At 52.8% G+C, this 19,639-nt stretch overlaps 1 protein-coding gene across 1 annotated transcript in view; it reads right to left on the bottom strand.

Moving 5' to 3' along the window:
* Positions 1–871: 871 nt before the first annotated feature.
* LOC122372286 (G protein-coupled receptor kinase 1-like) overlaps positions 872–19,639 on the bottom strand; it is an 83,222-nt gene continuing 64,454 nt past the window's right edge. Inside the window, exons 6-10 of the mRNA XM_043349283.1 lie at positions 16,551–16,625; positions 14,619–14,680; positions 14,173–14,224; positions 8,654–8,845; positions 872–1,051 (exon numbers count right to left, since the gene is read on the bottom strand). Of these exons, the coding sequence (XP_043205218.1) occupies positions 872–1,051; positions 8,654–8,845; positions 14,173–14,224; positions 14,619–14,680; positions 16,551–16,625 (561 nt within the window). The remainder of the gene's footprint in view (positions 1,052–8,653; positions 8,846–14,172; positions 14,225–14,618; positions 14,681–16,550; positions 16,626–19,639) is intronic.

Below are 19,639 nucleotides of genomic sequence, written 5' to 3'. Positions count from 1 at the left end.
CCGAGACTATTGCTGGACTGCCACCGCCACGCCAACAAACAGTAAAATGAAAGCTAACAGCCTCTTAATATTTCTTAGAACAGCTGCCTGGTTCGTGTCCTTCAGTTTATATGAAATACATACCTACCACTGCGTTAAATTCATGTGAGCATTAGCTAATAATGTGCTATATCGCACACGAGACATCTTATTGGATGTTGATCCTAATACATGAAGCAGACTTAGGACAAACACTTAACCGATATTCCCCAAATCCATTTTAAACATCAATTATGCATAGAGGAAGAGCATAACAGTGAGGACTTCCTTCCATAATAGGATCTTCACAACGCATGATCAAAAGCATAACAGCGGCTCTTAAACGATGACTACAAATCGCAACAAATGACAATGACTATGTTCCTTTCATGATGGGTACGGCCCAGGTACGGCCAACTAAGCTTTCGGGATTCCGCGTCACCATTAGACATCTAGAATACCACTAGTGACCCGCTGGACAGTGCATCAACATTTTTACACTCCAACACGTTGCTTATATTTACTCCTCCTCAAAGGCTAATTTGGAAACACGAGTACTAATCCTTTGGCAAGCCCATCAAAACATGAGGCTTCCATGAATGACTGAGTGAGTGAGTGAATAAGCGAGTGAGCGATAAAGGAGAGATAAAGGAGACAAAGGGAGCTAGAGCAGGGAAGAGAGAGATAAAAAGGATAGAGAAGATGGAGAGAGTGAGGAAGAGGGAAAAGATAAAAATGAGAGCGGACCAAGCCGGCGCTGCCATCAATTGACCCAGTATCAGACCTCTGCAATATGACCTCTACCCCCAACTGACCCAATATGACTTCTACGCCAACTGACCCAATATGACCTCTACCCCAACTGACCCAGTATGACCTCGGCGCCGTAGAAGCGCATCTCGTTCTCGTTGAAGACGCCGTGCTGGCTGAGGTGGTAGTGCAGGTCTCCGCCGTTCATCAGGTCCAGGATGAAGCACAGCTTGTCCGGCGTGTGGAACGCGTACGTCATACACACGATGAAGGGACAATCAGCCTGGTGACGAAAAGACTGCAGTCATATAAACGTCACAAGCACTCTCGCGACGCAGACGGTATGACGTCATCCATGCGGTCGACTGCGTACAGGTGGCCTGGCGACAGAAAGTGTGATGTAATACATAAGGAGGATGAGTGTTGGGACGTGAGACATGTGACCTCATATCCCTGCACAAAGGAACACAGGCAGTCGGTCAGGACACGAGTATGACGTCATACACACGACACGGGACATAGGTTACGTCATTACAATGATAAATGTGGCTGAACCAGCTGGGGTGGAACGGAGGGCAGAGGAAGGAAGGGGAGAGAGCCGACAGAGGAGTGGCAATGCTGCGACGCCTCTGCAGGCTATAGCTCAGTGTTAGTGTTAGCGCACTGAAGAAGCTATTGGCTCTGCTGCCCAGCATGAAAGCACACCTTGGTGGCAGTGATCCTTAACCCGCGCCCCACTGGGGGGGGGGGCTATTTATAGCCCCCCCTCCCGTTTTTCTGCAATAACTTCCAAACCGCTTGACGAATCGACGCCAAACTTTCAGTACCTTCGGCTGCATCAATTTGACACCTTGTGTCAAAATTTGAACTTCGTAGCTACCATAGGTCGGCCGGAAATGACGTCAGAGTGACGTCATGTTCGTCCGATTTCGACGCAAAACATTGAACCACGGCAATCGCTCCCAAGAGCTCAGTTTTTAAGCTAGATCCAATTTCTTTGCATGAAAGAACTTAGAATTAACTGCGCTATCAAACTGCTATCTCGGATTTTCAAAATTTTGAAAATGTCGAAAATTTTATATAATAATATTCAAAATTTATATTTTTATATTTTTTTTCAAAAAGTTTTTGACTTTTCGAAAAAACCGGAATATATGTGACAGAACGCATGATTATGACTAACTCTAGCAAGTTTTAGCTAAATATCTTCAAAAATGGCCAAGTTATACGCATTATTGCAAAAAATTCACAATTATTAATTTTTCAAATTAATTTTTCAGTACGTATTTGGCATCGTACACCAATATAAATGGCACCATCGTGTTCCTGAGCTCAAACTGCATCCAATAGACACCTTTTTTGTTGAAAAATTTCAACTTCAAAATTTGACCTTTTTTGACCTGAAAGTGACCTGACCTAAGCTAATTTCGACTCAAAATGACCTTGAATGACACAGACGACATCAAATTCGAAATCTATGGCCTAAATGGACCATAAAACATGTGTCACGTGACCGACGCATGATATAATATTTTCGTGACCTGTGATGACCTGACCCTGACCTGAAAATCAAAGTACAAGTTTGGTACCCTCAAGGTATCTAGAGCATCTGTTCACGAGTGTGGAAACCAAAAATGAGCCTGATCTGACTTGTAAGACGGCGGCCAGAGCCCAAAATGTGAACAAGCCAAAGTGCTAATAATTTTTACTTTGACCTGACCTGTGACGTCATCGGTGACCTCGAGGTCAATGAAATTAGGTTTCGCTCGACAGTTTTTCCGGGGCTATCAGACGCCGTTTGAATTTTGACGATCGGCCCAGTAGTTTCGGAGTTAGGAGGGGGGGCTATGAATAGCCCCCCCCCCCCCCCCAGTAGGGCGTGTTATACACAGACCCCAGTGGGGCGCGGGTTAAGGATGACCCCACCTATATTGAGGACCACCGAAACCAAAAACGGATGACCTTAGCACTGGAGATATCTGAGAAACCCACCTAACTTGTCAGACTAAGCAAGTGAGGACGTGTTACCAACGGAATAGCACTACAAACGGCCAGCAATTTTCTTAGAGAGTAACTAGAACTACTATGAGCAATGGATGAGACAGATAAAGGGTGGTAGCGAATTCGGCGGCAGTTGCTGTGCGGGACGGTGGCGTTGGCGGGGGCGGGGGTACCGTAAACGGCCGGAGAACAGGAGCCAGCCGGGGTGGTCGGTCGGCGGCCGGGGAGAGAGAGCGGAGAGCAGTGCGGACAGAGCGCGGGAGAGGCCGGCGCCATGATCGACCAGCGCCGGCGGCCCTGCGACGCTCTCTGCTCTCCCGGCAGCAGCGGCGGCGGCGGCCGGGGGTCGGCTGCGGCCGGCTCACGGAGGGCGGAGGCTATACAGCGGGCTCACACGTCAGCAGTCTGGGGGCTGCGGACTGGACGTAATCTGTCGGATTTTCAGCTGCCCGCTCCCGCCGCTCCCCCCGGGTGTGCGTCGACGTCCCTCCACTCCGTCCAATGGCCACTGCCGGAATTTATCTATGGAGGGGAGCCGTTGCCGAGCGCGCATCCAACAGGTTTTATTTCGCTGGATGGGCGCGATGGGCGCACGGCAGCTAGTAGATGGATTCACAACTGAGCAATTCAGCCTGTCGGAATTCTGTTGTCGTTAACTTTTGCTTTGAACTTGTCGTGGAAGGAGCAAAAAGCATTACATAACACCACATCGTTCGGTACTAGAGTAATCTGCATTTCAGAGGCCATCTTTACCACTTTTGCACCTTTGGACCATGCGAGGAACAGGTTCAAATTATCTTGACAAGATGAACCCGCAGGGGCGGATCCAAGGGGGGGGGGGTCACATGGGTCATGGCCCCCCCCCCCCCCCTTGAGGCCCGGGGGCCCAAAGACCTGCCAGGGGCACCACCGGCCTATCAGGGGAATCACAGTCCTGACAGGGGCACCACAGGACCGCCAGGGGCACCACAGGCCTAGCAGGGACACCACGGGCCTGGTGCCCCTGGGCCCTGACAGGACTGTAACGCCCCTGACAAGCCTGAAGTGTCCCCGGCAGGCACGTGGTGCCCCTGACAGGCCTGAGGCGCCCCTGCAAGGCCGGTGGTGCCCCTGGCAGGCCTGTGGTGTCCATGGCAGGCCTGTGGTGCCATTGCTAGGCCTCTGGTGCTCCTGACTGGCTTGTAATGCCCCTGGAAGGACTGTGGTGCCCCTGGGCCCTGACAAGCCTGAGGTGCCCCTGACAGGCCAGTGGTGCCCTTGATAGGCCTGTGGTGCCCCTGGCAGGCCTCTGGTGCCCCTGACAGGCTTGCGGTGCCCTTGGAAGGACTGTGGTGTCCCTGGGCCCTGACAAGCCTGAGGTGCCCCTGACAGGCCCGTGGTGCCCTTGTTAGGCCTGTGGTGCCCCTGGCAGGCCTCTGGTGCCCTTGCTAGGCCGCTGGTACCCCTGCGCCCGGAGAGGACTGGTGCCCCTGAAAAGTCTGAAGTGCCCCTCGGCAGGCCCGTGGTGCCCCTGACAGACCCAAGGTGCCCCTGCGAGGCCGGTGGTGCCCCTGGCAGACCTCTGGTGCCTCTGGCAGGTCTGTGGTGCCCCTGGCAGGTCTGTGGCGCCCCTGGCAGACCTGTGTTGACTGGTGCCCCTGCTAGGTCGCTGGTGCCCCTCACAGACCTGTGGTGCCCCTGGGCCTTGACAAGCCTGAGATGCCTGGCTATGACAGGCTCGTGGTGCCCCTGATAGACCAGTGGTGCCCTTGCTAGGCCTATAGTGCCCCTGGCGGGCCTCTGGTGCCCCTGCTACCCCTGCGCCCGGAGAGGACTATGGTGCCCCTGAAAAGCCTGAAGCGCCTCTCGACAGGCCCGTGGTGCCCCTGGGCCCTGACAGGCCCAAGTTACCCCTGCGAGGTCGGTGGTGCTCCTGGCAGGCCTCTGGTGCCCCTGGCAGGTCTGTGGTGCCCCTGGCAGGCCTGTGTTGACTGGTGCCCCTGCTAGGCCGCTGGTGCCCCTCACAGGCCTGCGGTGCCCCTGGAAGGACTGTGGTGCCCCTGCCCCTAGGGGTGCTCATGGGCCCAACAGGCCCGTTGTGCCCCTGACAGGCCTGTCGTGTATACTTGCTAGACCTGTGGTGCCCCTGCTTCCTGGCAGGCCTGTGGTGCCCCTGGCGGGCCTGTGGCGCCCCTACAAGGCCGTAGGTGCCCCTGACAGGTTTGTGGTGTCCCTGGAAGGACTTTGGTGCCCCTGACAAGCCTGAAGTGTCAAGGACAGACCCTTTAGACGCCAGGGTCAAGTTTGTCGGACTGACAACGATTTGCTTACCTGATAACGTTCCTGGTAAGTACTCACTACTCAGCGTCCACAACATATATACACATAGCACATTCATATATACTTGCTTACAATTGGTAAATGTGGTTGTGGCTAAGAGTTAAGATACTGACTAAAAATAAAAAATAAAAAGAAAAAAAAAACTGAAAATGGGGGCACCACCAAAATGAAGTGGACGAAATCCGTTGAGTTTTTAATTTTGGGTATAGGTAGGGGCACCACTTCGATTCATGACCCTCCCCTTGGAGTTTTCCTGGATCCGCCCCTGTGAACCCGCCACCCAGCCAGGCTACCAGTCAGTCAAAAAGCAGCCAGATACCCCGACAAACGAACAGGCAGACTGCCGCGACTACACAACGGTCATTCAGTTCCCGGAGACATGTGTTCTGGCCCACTGACCATAGTGATGATCGCTTCCACAAAAAAACAAATATCCAGCATGGCTCCGAATTCACATCCAATCCCAGATATTATGGCTCCAGGCCGATTCAAACAGACTGCACCATCAATTTCACCCGTCCGCCTTCCCGGACATGTTTTCAACCAGACATAACCATCAACAAAATTCTGCAAAACCCGTCTCTGCCCGATCAGCTAGTAACTCAGACGCCAATTGGTAGCAGTATTGCAGCTGTTCTCAGCCGTTCTAACAGCCAAAAACACTATCCTCTAGCCGACTTTTTGTCCGTCGGAGGCTGTGGCATCATCCTCAGTCTCCTGACGATATCGGAGCGTTCCTCTGTTCTCCAGAGGCGGCTCGGCATGGTCCTTCCATCTCGAGCACGCCCTGGGGACGGCACTCATTCTGGCCAACACGTTATCTGCGATGGTCCGCCGACAGCTCCCGATATGGAGAAAACGCCCGTGGAAAATAGACAGAGTAGGAGATGAAGAAGAGCGTGGGAGGAGATTGTTTGAAGGAAAGACAGTGGGAGAGAAAGGAGAGAGAGAGAGAGAGAGAGAGAGAGAGAGAGAGAGAGAGAGAGAGAGAGAGAGAGAGAGAGAGAGAGAGAGAGAGAGAGAGAGAGAGAGAGAGAGAGAGAGAGAGAGAGAGAGAGAGAGAGAGAGAGAGAGAGAGAGAGAGAGAGAGAGGGAGAGAGGAGAGAGATAGAGCAGGAAAGAAAAAAGAGATAGAGAGAAAGAGAGAGAAAGAGAGGGAAAGAGAGCGAAAAAGAGGCAAAAATGGGAGAGTAAGAGGGATGGAATAAGGCAAAAATAACAGCCACTAATAATACAACATGGTAGATAAAAATAGGGCACATACTGCCCGTGATTCACATGCCAGACCGGGAAACATAGGCGACCGGAAGACCCGGAAGGAAGAGCCAGAGAACAGAAATCAGGACTGAAGAGAAAAGGAAGGGCACCGGAGCGAAAGAAGAGCAACGGAAGACCAGAGAGGCAGAACAGAAAAGCGGCAGAGCGAATGAACGGTGCTCAGAGCGAGAGGAAACACCGACAGAGGGGCAGAGAAGGAGGGAAGAGACGTCAGACAGAGGGAAGAGGAAGCTCTGTCTATCGGGAGGGGGACGGACCGGAACCGCCCGATCAGAAGAGGGAGCAAGATGGATGGCGCGGCAGGAACACAGGGCACATCGACAGCGTAATTCCACCGCGTCCAACGGTAGGACGGCGCAACCGGGATGGATGGCACAGAGGTACCGCTACGACGAATCAGCTCCCAGACATGTCACTTAGATCCGGGCCCGACGGATGAGCGGGCCACCGCCCGGCCCGCCCGCCGGCGGCCGCGCCGACCCAGCACCGCGCTCCACAGACACCCGACCACCTTGGAGCACCTCGTTGAAATGCATTTCGTTCCAGCCGTACTTCCGCCAGCGCGGCAGCTGCATGCATTTGAGGAGATTTGATTTCAGCGGAACGCGCCGGCCGCGCGTGCATATAGAGCAGACAATCTTTTCCGAAAACGAGTGCCGACTCGTGGGGTCACGGTGGCGCTCGAGCCACCTAGCGTTAACCAATCAGCGTTAGGTAGCGCAATTCCGGCAATTGCAATCTAACACTGGTTCGGGAACAGTTATCAAGCTAGCGTGATGTATAAGGCCAAGTCGAGAGTTGTCCACCGCAGGCCGCGGAAGCATTAACCACCAGCATCGAGTCACTGACAGCTAAGCTCGGTCCTTCCTCTCCGCTGTATCCTTTCTGCAGTGCAATGTCAGCTAGTGAGCCGTCCGCTGACCCGCGTCCGTCGGCTTCTTATGGAGATTCCAACGCTTCGAGAAGTATTGGGAGCGGACAGGCGTAGTGCTGGAGCGAAAACGGCTTTAAAATGAGAGCGTGGAGGCGGGGAGCACGCAGCGATCGTGGTTATCAATGAGTGAGGCGGCTCAAAAGAGCCGGTCGATGACAGGTAAAGGGAAGATATATTTGACGCACGTGACAGAAAAGGAAAGGCTGGCATGTAAGGCTGCGAAAGCATCCAGCGCGTCGCAATAGAACGCGGGGATCGATCACATGCAATCAACCTTGAATGCCATCGGCTCATCATGGATTCCGCCGACCGCCAGATTAGTCCCGTCAAATCCCCACCGCCGATAGGCCTACTAACAAACTGTGACGTCACCAGCGGCCTTGAGCGCGGCCCGATACAGCCGGACTCGGCAGTCACTGTTTCCACCTATACGGTACAGAGGCAGCTCAACACAGCTGGCTGGGCCACTGCAGCAGCCGGGCTTGCCTCGATCCAGGCGATACCCGGTTGGTCCCATTCAGCCAGCCCAGCCGACGGTCGGGGTCGCACGGAGTCAATACCCAGGAGGCTGGCGAAATCGGCTTCCGGTCGGGCGGGCACAAACTATTGGCTCAGCTGAACGAGATTGGTTTCTGTTATTTTTTTCGTGTCATGCCGAGACTTTCTGGTTAGCGCAGCACCAATAGGATTGCCAGCAGGTCTGGATCAAGCAAAATACACCCTCGCTGGAACCGTTCGACAGATCTGAAAAAGAACAACATCAAACACTTAATTGCGCTGTCCTGAAAAGAAAGCGATTGGACCTTGGGGGTTTGCAGTTTAGGAGCTGGTCGATATTCTACTTCAACAGATATAACATTTTAAATACATTTTTTTTTAAAGTTATTAATATGTTTCATATAAAATAAATCAAATTATTTGAAAGGTTCTATCAACTTCTAGCGCAGGTTCAAAGACTGTTGTTAATGTCTTCGGTCGAGTTCATTGAGTCCATCGGTGAGGGCTGTGGAGTGTGGATGACAGTACAAAAGTCCCACGCATGGGTACTCCTACAAACAAGCAAATGATTTATCCTGGAACACTGGCCCCGGACTGTTAAAACCTGTCAAAAGTCCAGCGGTGAACGAAATAGCTTCCGACTACAAAACTTACAGGCTATCTTGTCAAGTGTGATTATGTAACAAGTCAGTTCAGTATCAAAGTAACCATTCCCTCCGAGAACACGAGAGCAAAACAGCAATGAAACAATCACCACTACACAAATCACCGTGCAGAGCATACCACCCAGCCACATAACGCCTCCCGTTGTCGCATCCCAACTCCTCCACTTCTCACACTCTCCGGTAAACTCACCCCTGTGCTGACGAGTGAGAGCATGATCCTCTCATTAAGCGCCAGCGTCTCGCCCTGCTTCATCTTGATGCGCTTCTTGTCCAGACACTTCATGGCGTACATTTTGCCCGTGTCGGCCTTGCGACAACCGTACACTTCGCCGAAGCCTCCCCTTCCGATGATTCGGTGCACACTGAAGTCGTTCATCGTCAGCTGGGGGCACAGCGGGGTCACAGAGGTCAATCGGGGTCTTCAAAGGTCAGCGTGTGTTCTCGGAGGTCAGAGGTGGGCGGGGGGGGGGGGGGGCGAACAGGGCCAGCGCAGACATAGACAGCGTTGGGGGGGGGGGGGAGGGGGACAAAAACAGTCGCCTGAGGTCAGCAGCAAATGCAAACAGTAGCCGCAAGGAATCAAATTAATGCAGCAGGCTTTGAATGTTCAGTATACACGTATGTTGTAACGAGGCGAAAGCGAGCAATATGTCACATCGAAGGTCAGCACATGCCATGAGGTCATCAGGTCGGTACGTCAGCAGAAATCCTCCCTCCTTCCTTCTCGAATGCTGTATGACTTTTGACCATGCCCGACCCAATAGTCGACCGACCTCAGTTCAATCAGATACAGGTTCACTAGCCGGCACCAGGAAGACGCTGGCCGCCCAAAACTTGCCTCGATTATCATCCAACTCGAACTCCTTACATTCTTTAATGCATGTGGCTTGCATTGCATATGTTGAATAGTATCTGCTAATATTCATTGTAATTTCAGAGAAGCACACAACTTATATGCATCGAAGAAAACAGATTCCGGCTGTCGCGGCGGTGGACCGTAAAATGCATCCATATGCAACGACTTAGGTAATATATGGGAAACCATGCATAATTAATGTAATTGCATGTTGCCGGGATCAATTGAGGCCAAGCACACTATACTTTGAAACATTTTGAAGCACAGGTAGAGGTTCACAACGACGCGACAACTGGACGGACACACCATAAAAGACACACAAGAAGAAAAAGCAAACGTGACGCCCGCTTCCCATCCCCCTCGGTAGCTCGTCGCGAGCCCAGACGAGGCATGAATACGTCGAATCTATACAAAAAATCATTTCCGAGACGGCGCCCTTTGGTTTCCCTTCCCCGGGGGAGCTGACCCCCGTCGAGCGGGGGCGGGGGCGGGGGCGGGGGCGGGGGCGGGGGCGGGGGCGGGGGCGGGGGCGGCGCGGCGGCGGCTCCGACCGGCCGCCGCCCGCAGTATTGATCGCTCGCCGTCGCTGCTCTGTAGCGTAACTTAATCAGCGCCCGATGGAGGCCGGCCGCCGGCGCCGCGCCGGACGATGCGTGTCGCGTCGCGCCACAGAGCGCGCAGGAAGCAACAGCTGCGCCATCAGCGAGGCCCTGCCACCCGCCTTCCTGACGTCGCTACTCAGACTGCGGCCGCTTTTCTACGCGTCATCGAACGCGGCAATGGGGCGCGTCGGGCGCGGATACGTTCGGACAAAAAGTGGGCCCTGTCAAATCCAGGACAGCTCGGCATTATGTTGACAGCGCTCCAGCCAAGCCCCTGAATCGGTTAACATGAAATAGACACCGAGCTGCTGCAAAAACCCAGCAGCGCAGGCTGGTCGGGATGCATTTTCAAGATGTGACCAGCACTGAGTCCGACCAAGATTTTAGCAGCCTTGTTGGGGCCGGGGATGACAGGTAGGACAGAATCAGCGGATGGCTGTCTCATATGTCACGGAGACCAGTCAGCACGTAGGGTTGCAATGTGTATTGGGTGCTGAGCAAATGCACGAGAAATCAATGCCGAGTTGCACCAACTTGGTATTTTATGTAATCCAAGGGAGTAATTGGCGCCTAGCTGGCATTAGTTACTCGTCAATGAAAGCAATTAAAATTTTGTTAATAATTTTTCAATTATAATTGAAACTCGGGAGCGTTCCAACTGATTGTTAGCCACACCGTGGTACTCATTAGTTCAGAGCAGCGTATTGGTCGTTCGCTTTCCGAAATCAAATGCGAAATAAAATAGAATTGGCGACTGCGACTAAATTTAGAGGCATGTGTTGGATTTAATAATTTCGCCGTGACACGAAAGACAACAAAGGAAATCATACCATTCCGCTAGTCAACAGCATTCATTGTCTCACAGCAAGACAAGCTGAAATTTATTAAACTTAACTGATGTCTCAGACTGCAACAAACCGCTGTTCAAATCCCCAAAACTCCCTCCCTAGGCGTCACCTCTGTTGTTTTCTGAGGTCGGCAGCCGGTGACGACACCTTATTATACAGCCAGGATGGCCAGCAACAGGGCGGCTGGAGCGGCCGCCGCGGCCGCGGGCCGCCTAACGATCCCTGCAGCGGCGGCTCACGGGGCGCCTAGTTAGCCGCCGGAGCGGACGCCGCCGGTCTCTGCAGCCTCCCTGTATGCAGAGCCGGCCGCCAAGTTTCAGTCATTAACCGACGCCTCGGTGACACAAGGCGAATATTAATGTGAGAGAATGTCGCAAGCGCGGCGCACGTCAACGGCTGAGTGTGGGAGGCAGAGCTCAGTATGCGTGAATGAATTATTGGCAAGCACTGGCGGAAACCGGATGTTGTGATTTCATGTCTGAATGCTACAATTCTTCAATATCCAGGAGCTTCGTGACAGGTTAGCACAGTTGAAATCGATACCGCCCGACCTACGCGGCCACCGGCTCTGAAGTCTGTGGGCTGAGTTCATTCAAACTGTAAGTGGTCTTTACACACAGCGATAGATCACGCAATCGACTGCAGGGATTCTAAATCAATCCGGCGAGTCAGCTCACGTCGACTGGCCATACGGTCTGGCGGCACAAGAGCCCTCATATTTCATCGGCGCCCCGCCCCGCCGGCGGAGCGGCAGTGTGCGACAGTTTTTGTGTAGCAGCTCCCCCGTGCAAGCACTTCAATCAACACAACAGCGGAGACGCGACAGCGTGGGGACAACGGGGGATTCGATGGTCGCAAATAGATAACTCCCTCAGCAACAGGCTATACAAGCAAGGCGCTTCAATCAAGACGACTCTCTTGGAAGGCTGTCAGCCGCCGGACAGCGGAAAGCGGGGCGATACGACTGCAAACAAACATGAAGTTAAACACTTTTCAAGTTTCATCAGAAGCTTACAATTTGAATAGACAAGCACAACATAAAAATGCATGTTAAGAAGCTTCGAACATCGGGGAAACAAAAGCGAAGAGCCATGTAAATTTGCTAATAAGTCACGGCCTCTAGCCACGAACCCGGATGTCGGGGCAGAAGTTCAGATACGCAGTAGCCGTTCTGCGTTGCACACTCAGAGTCGGAACTAAAGTGAGGGGAGAGCAACCGCTCACAGGAGCTGATGCAAGATCCCGCACGAGCAATAAACTTACAGCAACAAGTCGGCCAGATAAAAATGTCAGACTGATCAGAATCACTATGGAAGAGTCCATCAGAATGTCTGTCAATGCGCCGAGTGATATTGAAGCGATGTAAGTGTGTTCTAAAACTTTAATGTCAAGTTATCGTCTTGGTGTAGGTTCGTGCTAGATATCCGCTGACGAACCGTCTGCCACCAATCCACTTTCGCGCCTTTCAGACATTCTTTTGGTACCCCGCATGGCAACCAGGCCGTCGCCCATCTGAAAATTAATTCCCGCAGCTACGGCACGCCCCGGCCTCCATATCAATCACATCCCGTGCAGCTACCGCCCCAATTCAACGAGAGCTCACTCTGTGACCAACTTCTTGGTAGCTCCTGGGAACTCTCAGCCCAGGGTCCGTCCACATCCATTTAACTCGCGCCTGGAAACCGACTTCGCTGACAGTCCGATTAGCTCCCAAGAGCGTTATTCTGCACACGGCACACCCAACAGAAAGGCCATAGCAACTGAGTCAGCTGGAGCTAGACAACAGCCGAAAATTCTTCGCAGATGCACCACACCAACTCGGCTTCTGCATTCCACAGCTGCAAACGAGCAACCGTCACGAATCCACACAAACCTTCTAGATAATCCTATCGATGCGTGTCGTGTTGGCCGCCTGCCCATGGCGTGCCTTAGCTTGTGTGGCCACTAAGATGACCACCAAACGTCCACATCTCCAGCAATGTCCACCGTGTTCATAGCCAGGGTACTACTGACTACTACATTTCTAAAGTGGCGTCCACCGCTTCCACTGCTTCCACTTCCACGACCAGCTACTATCGTCCATCACGTCCATTGCTATAACCACCTTATTTCCACTCCAATGTCCACCGCTTTCACGAGTGTCCACGGCCAGGTCCGCTATATGTCCACTCTAAGAGTCCATAGCTTCCACTACAGTTCACGACCATCCACGGCCAGGTCCACTATATTTCCACTCTAGCGTCCATGGCCAAGTCAGGTCCACTATTCCCAGTGTCCATCATGTCCACGCTGGCGGCAGCGGCGGCGTCGTTTGTGTTTATTTAGCCACTCGTGTTCTCCGTGACATCAGCGCGGCGCTCTCACGGCGGCCGGTCCCGTGTCCGGGTCACCAGGCGACAACGGGCGCCGCGCCGCCGAAACCCAACACCCGGGCGGGTGCTGTTATCAACCAGCCGGCCACCACACCGGCGCGACACGGACAGACACCGGCGCCCGAGCACAAACGGAGGCTCCAGGGCGGTCGGCGAGTGTGTAAAACTGTGCGGTGATGGCACATAGGGTCGGCGGGGTGCCCAAAAGTAGCGTGCACGCCAGAGAATGGGGCGGAGCGAGGCACCAGTGTTTGAACATGCTGACGAGCACGACTTGAGGTAGAAAGCATCCAAATTTAAAAGCACAGTTGACTGCGATTTGTTTCAGTAATACGAACCATCAATATCAGTCAGGAGTCATCATTTTCTTTCCTGTCAGGTGTCAATGCTTTTCCACAGTGACCATCAAAACCACCCGTCTCTCCTTCTATCCAGACGTTCGGTCATCAATGACGCGACAGGCAGACCCCAGCCCACTCCCAGCCGGATGGGGGGGGGGGGGGCTGCACCAGCTGGCTCCCCCTATCGGTCAGCTGGTCCGAGCAGCAGCCGTCCACCAGACAGGTCTTCCCGTCAACCGTTGTCCTGTATATACAGCGGGCACACGAGGCGGTCGCTAATCGGACGACATCGGTAGCCCACCGCTCTCCACAGCCGCCCACTGTTAATAAACGAGCGATCGTGGCTGCAGATACGATGAAAAATCAGCCGTGCATCCGGCCTAATACAGCTGAGGCAATACGCCCCTTGTGGGGCTCGATGGGGGAAGGGTGGGTGTAAACAACAAATAGGAGCAGAAGCTCGAAACTGTAGTACAAAGGTCTAAAACACTGGGTCTAGTGGGTCACCATTCAACGCAAGGCGTCATTGTTTATCACAGGGTGTGATTCGATGATCAAATCACGTCACAGTCACGTCGTTTTGTCAGCTCGTTGGACAGTCGTCGGTCGCTTGCCTTTAGCGGGTCATGACATGGCCAAACTAATAGCATGAATGAAATTCGTAGGGTGTCACATTCGTTGAGATCTTACCTGAATGTTGAGCTCCAAGTTTTTCCACTGGGTAAACCTGGTGTACTTCTCACTGTGAGCGAGAAAAAAACAATCCGTTCAATTAGTGATAAACGTTTAAGATAAACACTTTGGCTAGGAGCAATAACAAAATGAGGAAAGTCCAAGCCTCAAATAAAGTTCAGGCGTGGTCAGGTTCATGAAAGGATGTTCTTTAAAAAAAGCTAAGCGACAAGCGAGCATAAAATATCGCGACATTGAAACCGATCATTCATTCATGACTGCAATACTAGCGAGATTAGAATCAGCGATGCAACTTCCTGACAGGAATTCGACGCATGGCCTTCCTTTTCAACTGCTTAAGATAATTGAAAAAGTGCACTTATTGAATAATCAACACCGAACGGAGATAGCCTTCCAGCATAACACAGCTTACGGTAACACGATAAGCTCTCCACGAAAAATACCTTTCGATGAATCCCATGAAGAGCTCGCCTCGCAAGTGGTTGAAAATCTCCTCAATGTATGGCTGAAAAAAAACAGGTGTGGCAGTAAGACACACCTACCAGCAATTACGTAACCATATGCAAAAAGCTTGCTTTTTGGATTCAGAAACAGGACCTTTACAAAAGATACACCTGTGACTTTGCGATGTCATGACAAAAAGGCGACGAGAATCCCAAACAGCTGACTGCTGAAACATTTGATATGAATGGCAGCAAGTACAATTCATGTATCACAACACCGGGCATATTATCCACCTGCTTTATAAACGCAGAGGGCACCAACCAACAATACGAGCTCCTGACTTTAACCCTCGCCCATGTAGGGGGGGGGGGGTTGGTGCAACCCCCCCCCCTGAGGTTTTTCGGAGATAGTGCAAAAACGGCGGCGCGCAGCGCCGCCAAATTTTGGGTACCTTATGGGGCAAACCTTGCGCATCTTTTGATAAAAAAAATTTGACCGGGTCATGTCAGGTCACGGAGTTATGACGTCACAAAGGGAACATCCTCCGGCCGGATTTTCACAAACTGAGTGCCAACGCCCGAGGTTTCCTGCCGGTGGTACGGACATCGGTTGATGGATCCTGATGAAACTTCCCATGCATGTTGGGGCAAGTATTGGCTATCATATGGTATAAGAAACTTGACCGGGTCAGGTCAGGTCACGGAGCTATGACGTCACAAGAGGAACAGCGTCCGGTACTATTTTTGAAAAGCGCCCGAACCACTTTTTTGCTAATTCTTGTCACCTCAATGGGAATATGCAGCAATATTAGCTTCTATAGGGAGCAAATGGACCTTCCAAATCCAAAAATACAATCAGATTTCAAAAATTTAAATTTTGATTTTTCGAATTTCTGCCGCCGACTGTGACCTTGCCGACTTCCGGCGCTCCCAACGCGCCATTTTTAGAGCTAGGGAAACGAAATACATACCAAACGATAGAGAATTGATCAAGGAACACGATAGTGAAGGTTTCAAGTCGATATCTCCCACCGTTTTGCCGCAATCGCCGCGGAAAGTTGAAAAAAGTCTATTTTTCCAAAAATTTGACCTTTGACCGGTCAAAAGTAGGTCAAATGTTGACCTAGGACCAAAAAATATACCACCAATCGCGAGATCTCGGCGAGAGCAATCCGTTGGTCTTTTCCGCTAAGCTCTACGACGCTCCGTTTTCAAACGCCAAGGGGGGGGTCGCACCAACCCCCCCCCCCCTGCATGGGCGAAGGTGGCAGATCGCCGTTTACGGGCGAGGGTTAATAAGCCGAATTTAAGACAAAATCTGCCATTCACATGACAGAATGCGGAGCCGCCGCTGTAGACTGCACTAAAGCTTAGCCATAAACAACATGCGCGGCAAGTAGTCCCGACGGTTGAAGAGGCAAAAACTAACATAAACATGTCATGCTGCTATCTAAAACAAACTGGAAACCGGCCCGTCTCCAAGCCCCGAGACATGGGCGCGGCCGACAGCGCTGGTGGTGCCGGCTTCAGGTCAACATGATCCCTAGTCTGGTGAAGGAAATACAAACTACCCCTCAAAGCAGGGCGGTGAGGTAGCGAGGACGCTCAGACGTGGCAAGGTCGGCCAAGGTTGTTCAATTTCCGTGGCGGAGATCCCTCCCCGGTGACGTAAAATGACTTTATAAATAAACTGTTACAAAACACGGGCGGCATGCCGGTAGTTGGACCGGGGTTTGGGTTTGGCAGATATTCCAGGAAGCATGACCGCACTATTTTAAAAACAGACACTACGGCTTCATCAAAGATGATTTGTCCATTCATAAATAAGCTTTAACGAAATGTCAAAAGTGAGGGAATGAGGATGATCAAAAGCACACGTTAGCGCAAGTCATGAGCAAACCATGAGCAAAAAGCTGGCAAACACTTTCTCACCTCAAAGAGATTGGCGGGCACTTCATTCTTCGTTAAGTACTTCTGAACGTGGCTCACCGACTGTTTCGAGTAATTCTGCCGACAAAAACATTCCAGTCAAAATTCAGTCAGTATCCCTCGGGGCTCGGGCCCTCACTACCCTCAGCGCCACGTAGCGTGCCGGCGCCGGAGCCGACTGGATGGTCGGCTGTGCCGCAAGGCGCGCGTGTAGTGCGGCACAGTCTACCTACCGGACGGACCGGGCGGCAGCGGCAGGTGTCATGGGGTCTGTTCCAGTCGCACTTCCTAACACCTCTAAACTCCTCCAAGATTGCTTCCCTGTTCCAGTGGCAGCTCTAGCCCCTACAAAGCGAAGGAGGGCCCTGCTCCAACCTCCTCTTTCTTGCTCCTGGAGGAGTTTAGAGGCGTTAGGAAGTGCGACTGGAACAAACCCATGGAATTAGGACAGGCCAGCCGCAGCTCACATCGGACGGGTTTCAGACGGCAGGATCCATAGGCGTAGGAACAGGGGGGGCCAGGTGGGCAAGTGCCCACCCACTTTTCGAGGTGGGGGGGGGGGGGCCAACCATGTGTTTTGGCCCACCCACTTTTTACTCGAGGCCCCTCGTCTCGATTTGAGAGGACGTCGTCACCTTCCAGAATAAACAAACTCGGTAAAAATAAGTTACACGAATCCCCACGCACGGACTCCAAGGGGCCGTGATGGATCCAAGGAGGCCCTCTGTTCATACTTATCAGTCGAAGCCCCTGAGACTGATGGCCTGAGAGGCCCTAGTGGATCTGAGGAGGCCCCAATATCCACACTGGTCTGGGGAGGCCCCTGACACTGGCGGTCTGGGAGGCCCCTCTATCTACACTAGTCAGAGGTTTGAGACTGGTGGTCTGGGAGGCCCCTCCATCCACACTAGTCAGAATAGGCCCCTGACACTGGCGGTCTAGCCGAGGCCCCCTACCCTCACTAGTCAGAGGAGGCCCCTCTATCCTCAATAGTCAGAAGAGGCCCCTGAGACTGATGGTCTGGGAGGCCTATCCATCTACACTGTAGTCAGAGGAGGCCCCTGAGACTGATGACCTGAGAGGCCCTTATAATCACACCAGGCAGAAGAGGCCCATGATACTGATGGACTGAGAGGCCCTTCTATTCATACTGGCCACAGGAGACCCCCAAAACTTTCGGTCTGGGAGGTCCCTCAATCCGGCACCAGTCAGAGGAGTCCCCTGAGACTGATGGCCTGGGAAGCCCTTATATTCACACTAGGCAGAGGAGGCCCCTGAGACTGATGGTATGAGAGGCCCTCATATTCACACCAGTCAGAAGAGGCCCCCGAGGCTGATGGCTGTGAGGCCCTTCTGTTCATATAACTGGCCACTGGAGGCCCCTGAAACCGGTGGTCTGGGAGGGCCCTCTATCCACACTAGTCAGAAGAAGTCCCTGAGACCGATGGTCTGAGAGGCTCTTATATGCATTATGCATACTGGCCACAAGAGGCCCATGAGACTGATAGTCAGAGAGGTCCACTCGTAATGAATCTGAGGGGGCCCTCTATCCACATTTACACTTTTCTAGGGAGGCCCCCGGGACTGATGGTCTGAGAGGCCCTTTTATTTATACTGTCCACAGGAGCCCCCTGAGATTAATGGTCTGAGAGGCTCTTCTATGTATACTAACCAGAGGAGGCCCCTAGGATTGATGGTCTAACAGGCCCTTCTATTTATACTAGCCAGAGGAGGCCCATGAGACTGATGGTCTGAGAGGCCCTTCTATTCAAACTAGGCAGATGAGGCCCCTGAGAATGAAAGTCCGAAGAGTCATGCGGCGGCAACTGGCCGTGGCCATATTTCGGCTCGGTAGGGCCCCACAGAGCTCATGAGAGCACCTCAAGGGCTCCTAAGTAGACACGCTTATCCCCATAAGGGTGCCACGTCGGCTTCCGAAGGCTCCTTGTAGACATCTGAGGGCCCTTTCCGGCCTCTAACGGCTCCACCCGCCTGTGATGGCTCCACACCAGTGTTTATGAGCGCCACACAGCGGCGCCTTTGAGGGTCATACTAGTGTCTCTTAGGGCCCTATATCGGTGGCTCTGGGGGCCCCACACCGGCGCCTCTGTGGGCCACCACACCTGTGCATCTCAAGGCTCTATAGGTACATCTGAAGGACCCACACCGACACCTCTGAGGGCCCCACACCAGTATCTCGGAGCTCTGAAGGCCCCACACCGGTGACTCTGAGGACTCACCGGCTCCTGAGAGCACCATGTTGATGTCTAATCTAACGGCTCCACAAGGCCACTGAAGGCACCACACAAACTCTCACTGAGCTCTAATGTCCATGTACCGGCCTCTGAGGGATTTAAGCCAGCGCATTCATAGCTTCACACCAGCAATTGTAAGGGCTTCACACTGAAGTATCTGAGGGTTCCACACCGGTGTCTCTAAGGGCCACATACCGGCATCTCTGAGGGCCCCATACCGGCGTCTCCGAGGGTCCACATCTGGCGGGCACCCATCAGCGACTGAAGGTCCCACACTGTCGATTCCGAGAGCCCCATCTGCGTCTGGGAGCACAATGCCGTCTCTAAGAACCACAGCGGCTCCTCCGTACGAAAGATAGGCGTCTGCATGCCAAAGGGGAGCGGTTCTGAGACAGTCGGGCACCTACGTGCAATAGAAGGGCGCCTATGAAGCCCATAGGGGCGCCTCAATGCGAAAGAGGGGCGCCTCTGAGGCCTACATACATGGGCGTCCACATGCAATAGAGGTCTGCAAATTGCAATTGATCAATGCCATGGGGGTGCATTCATAAGAAACAGGGGCGCCGGCATGGCAAAGAGATGCGCCTTCAAGTGTCCATAAAAGAGAGACGCCTATGATAAGCGCACATTGTATGAGACAACGGGGCGACTGTGGGACATATAGGGATGTCTCTGATGACTATACAATATACATAGGGCGCTTATATGCCAAAGAGGGCGCCTATGAAGCTAATGGGGGCACCTGGGAAACGAGGAAGACATTTGTGTAAGGGTTTTCAGGGGTCATGCGCCGTTTGCGGCAAATAGATTCTAAAAAAAATCGGAGGGGGAATAAGT

The sequence above is a fragment of the Amphibalanus amphitrite genome, unplaced genomic scaffold (genome assembly GCF_019059575.1).
Source record: "Amphibalanus amphitrite isolate SeventyFive unplaced genomic scaffold, NRLGWU_Aamphi_draft 001340F_arrow, whole genome shotgun sequence".
NCBI lineage: Eukaryota > Metazoa > Arthropoda > Thecostraca > Balanomorpha > Balanidae > Amphibalanus > Amphibalanus amphitrite.
This window is presented reverse-complemented; position numbering and strand designations above follow the sequence as displayed.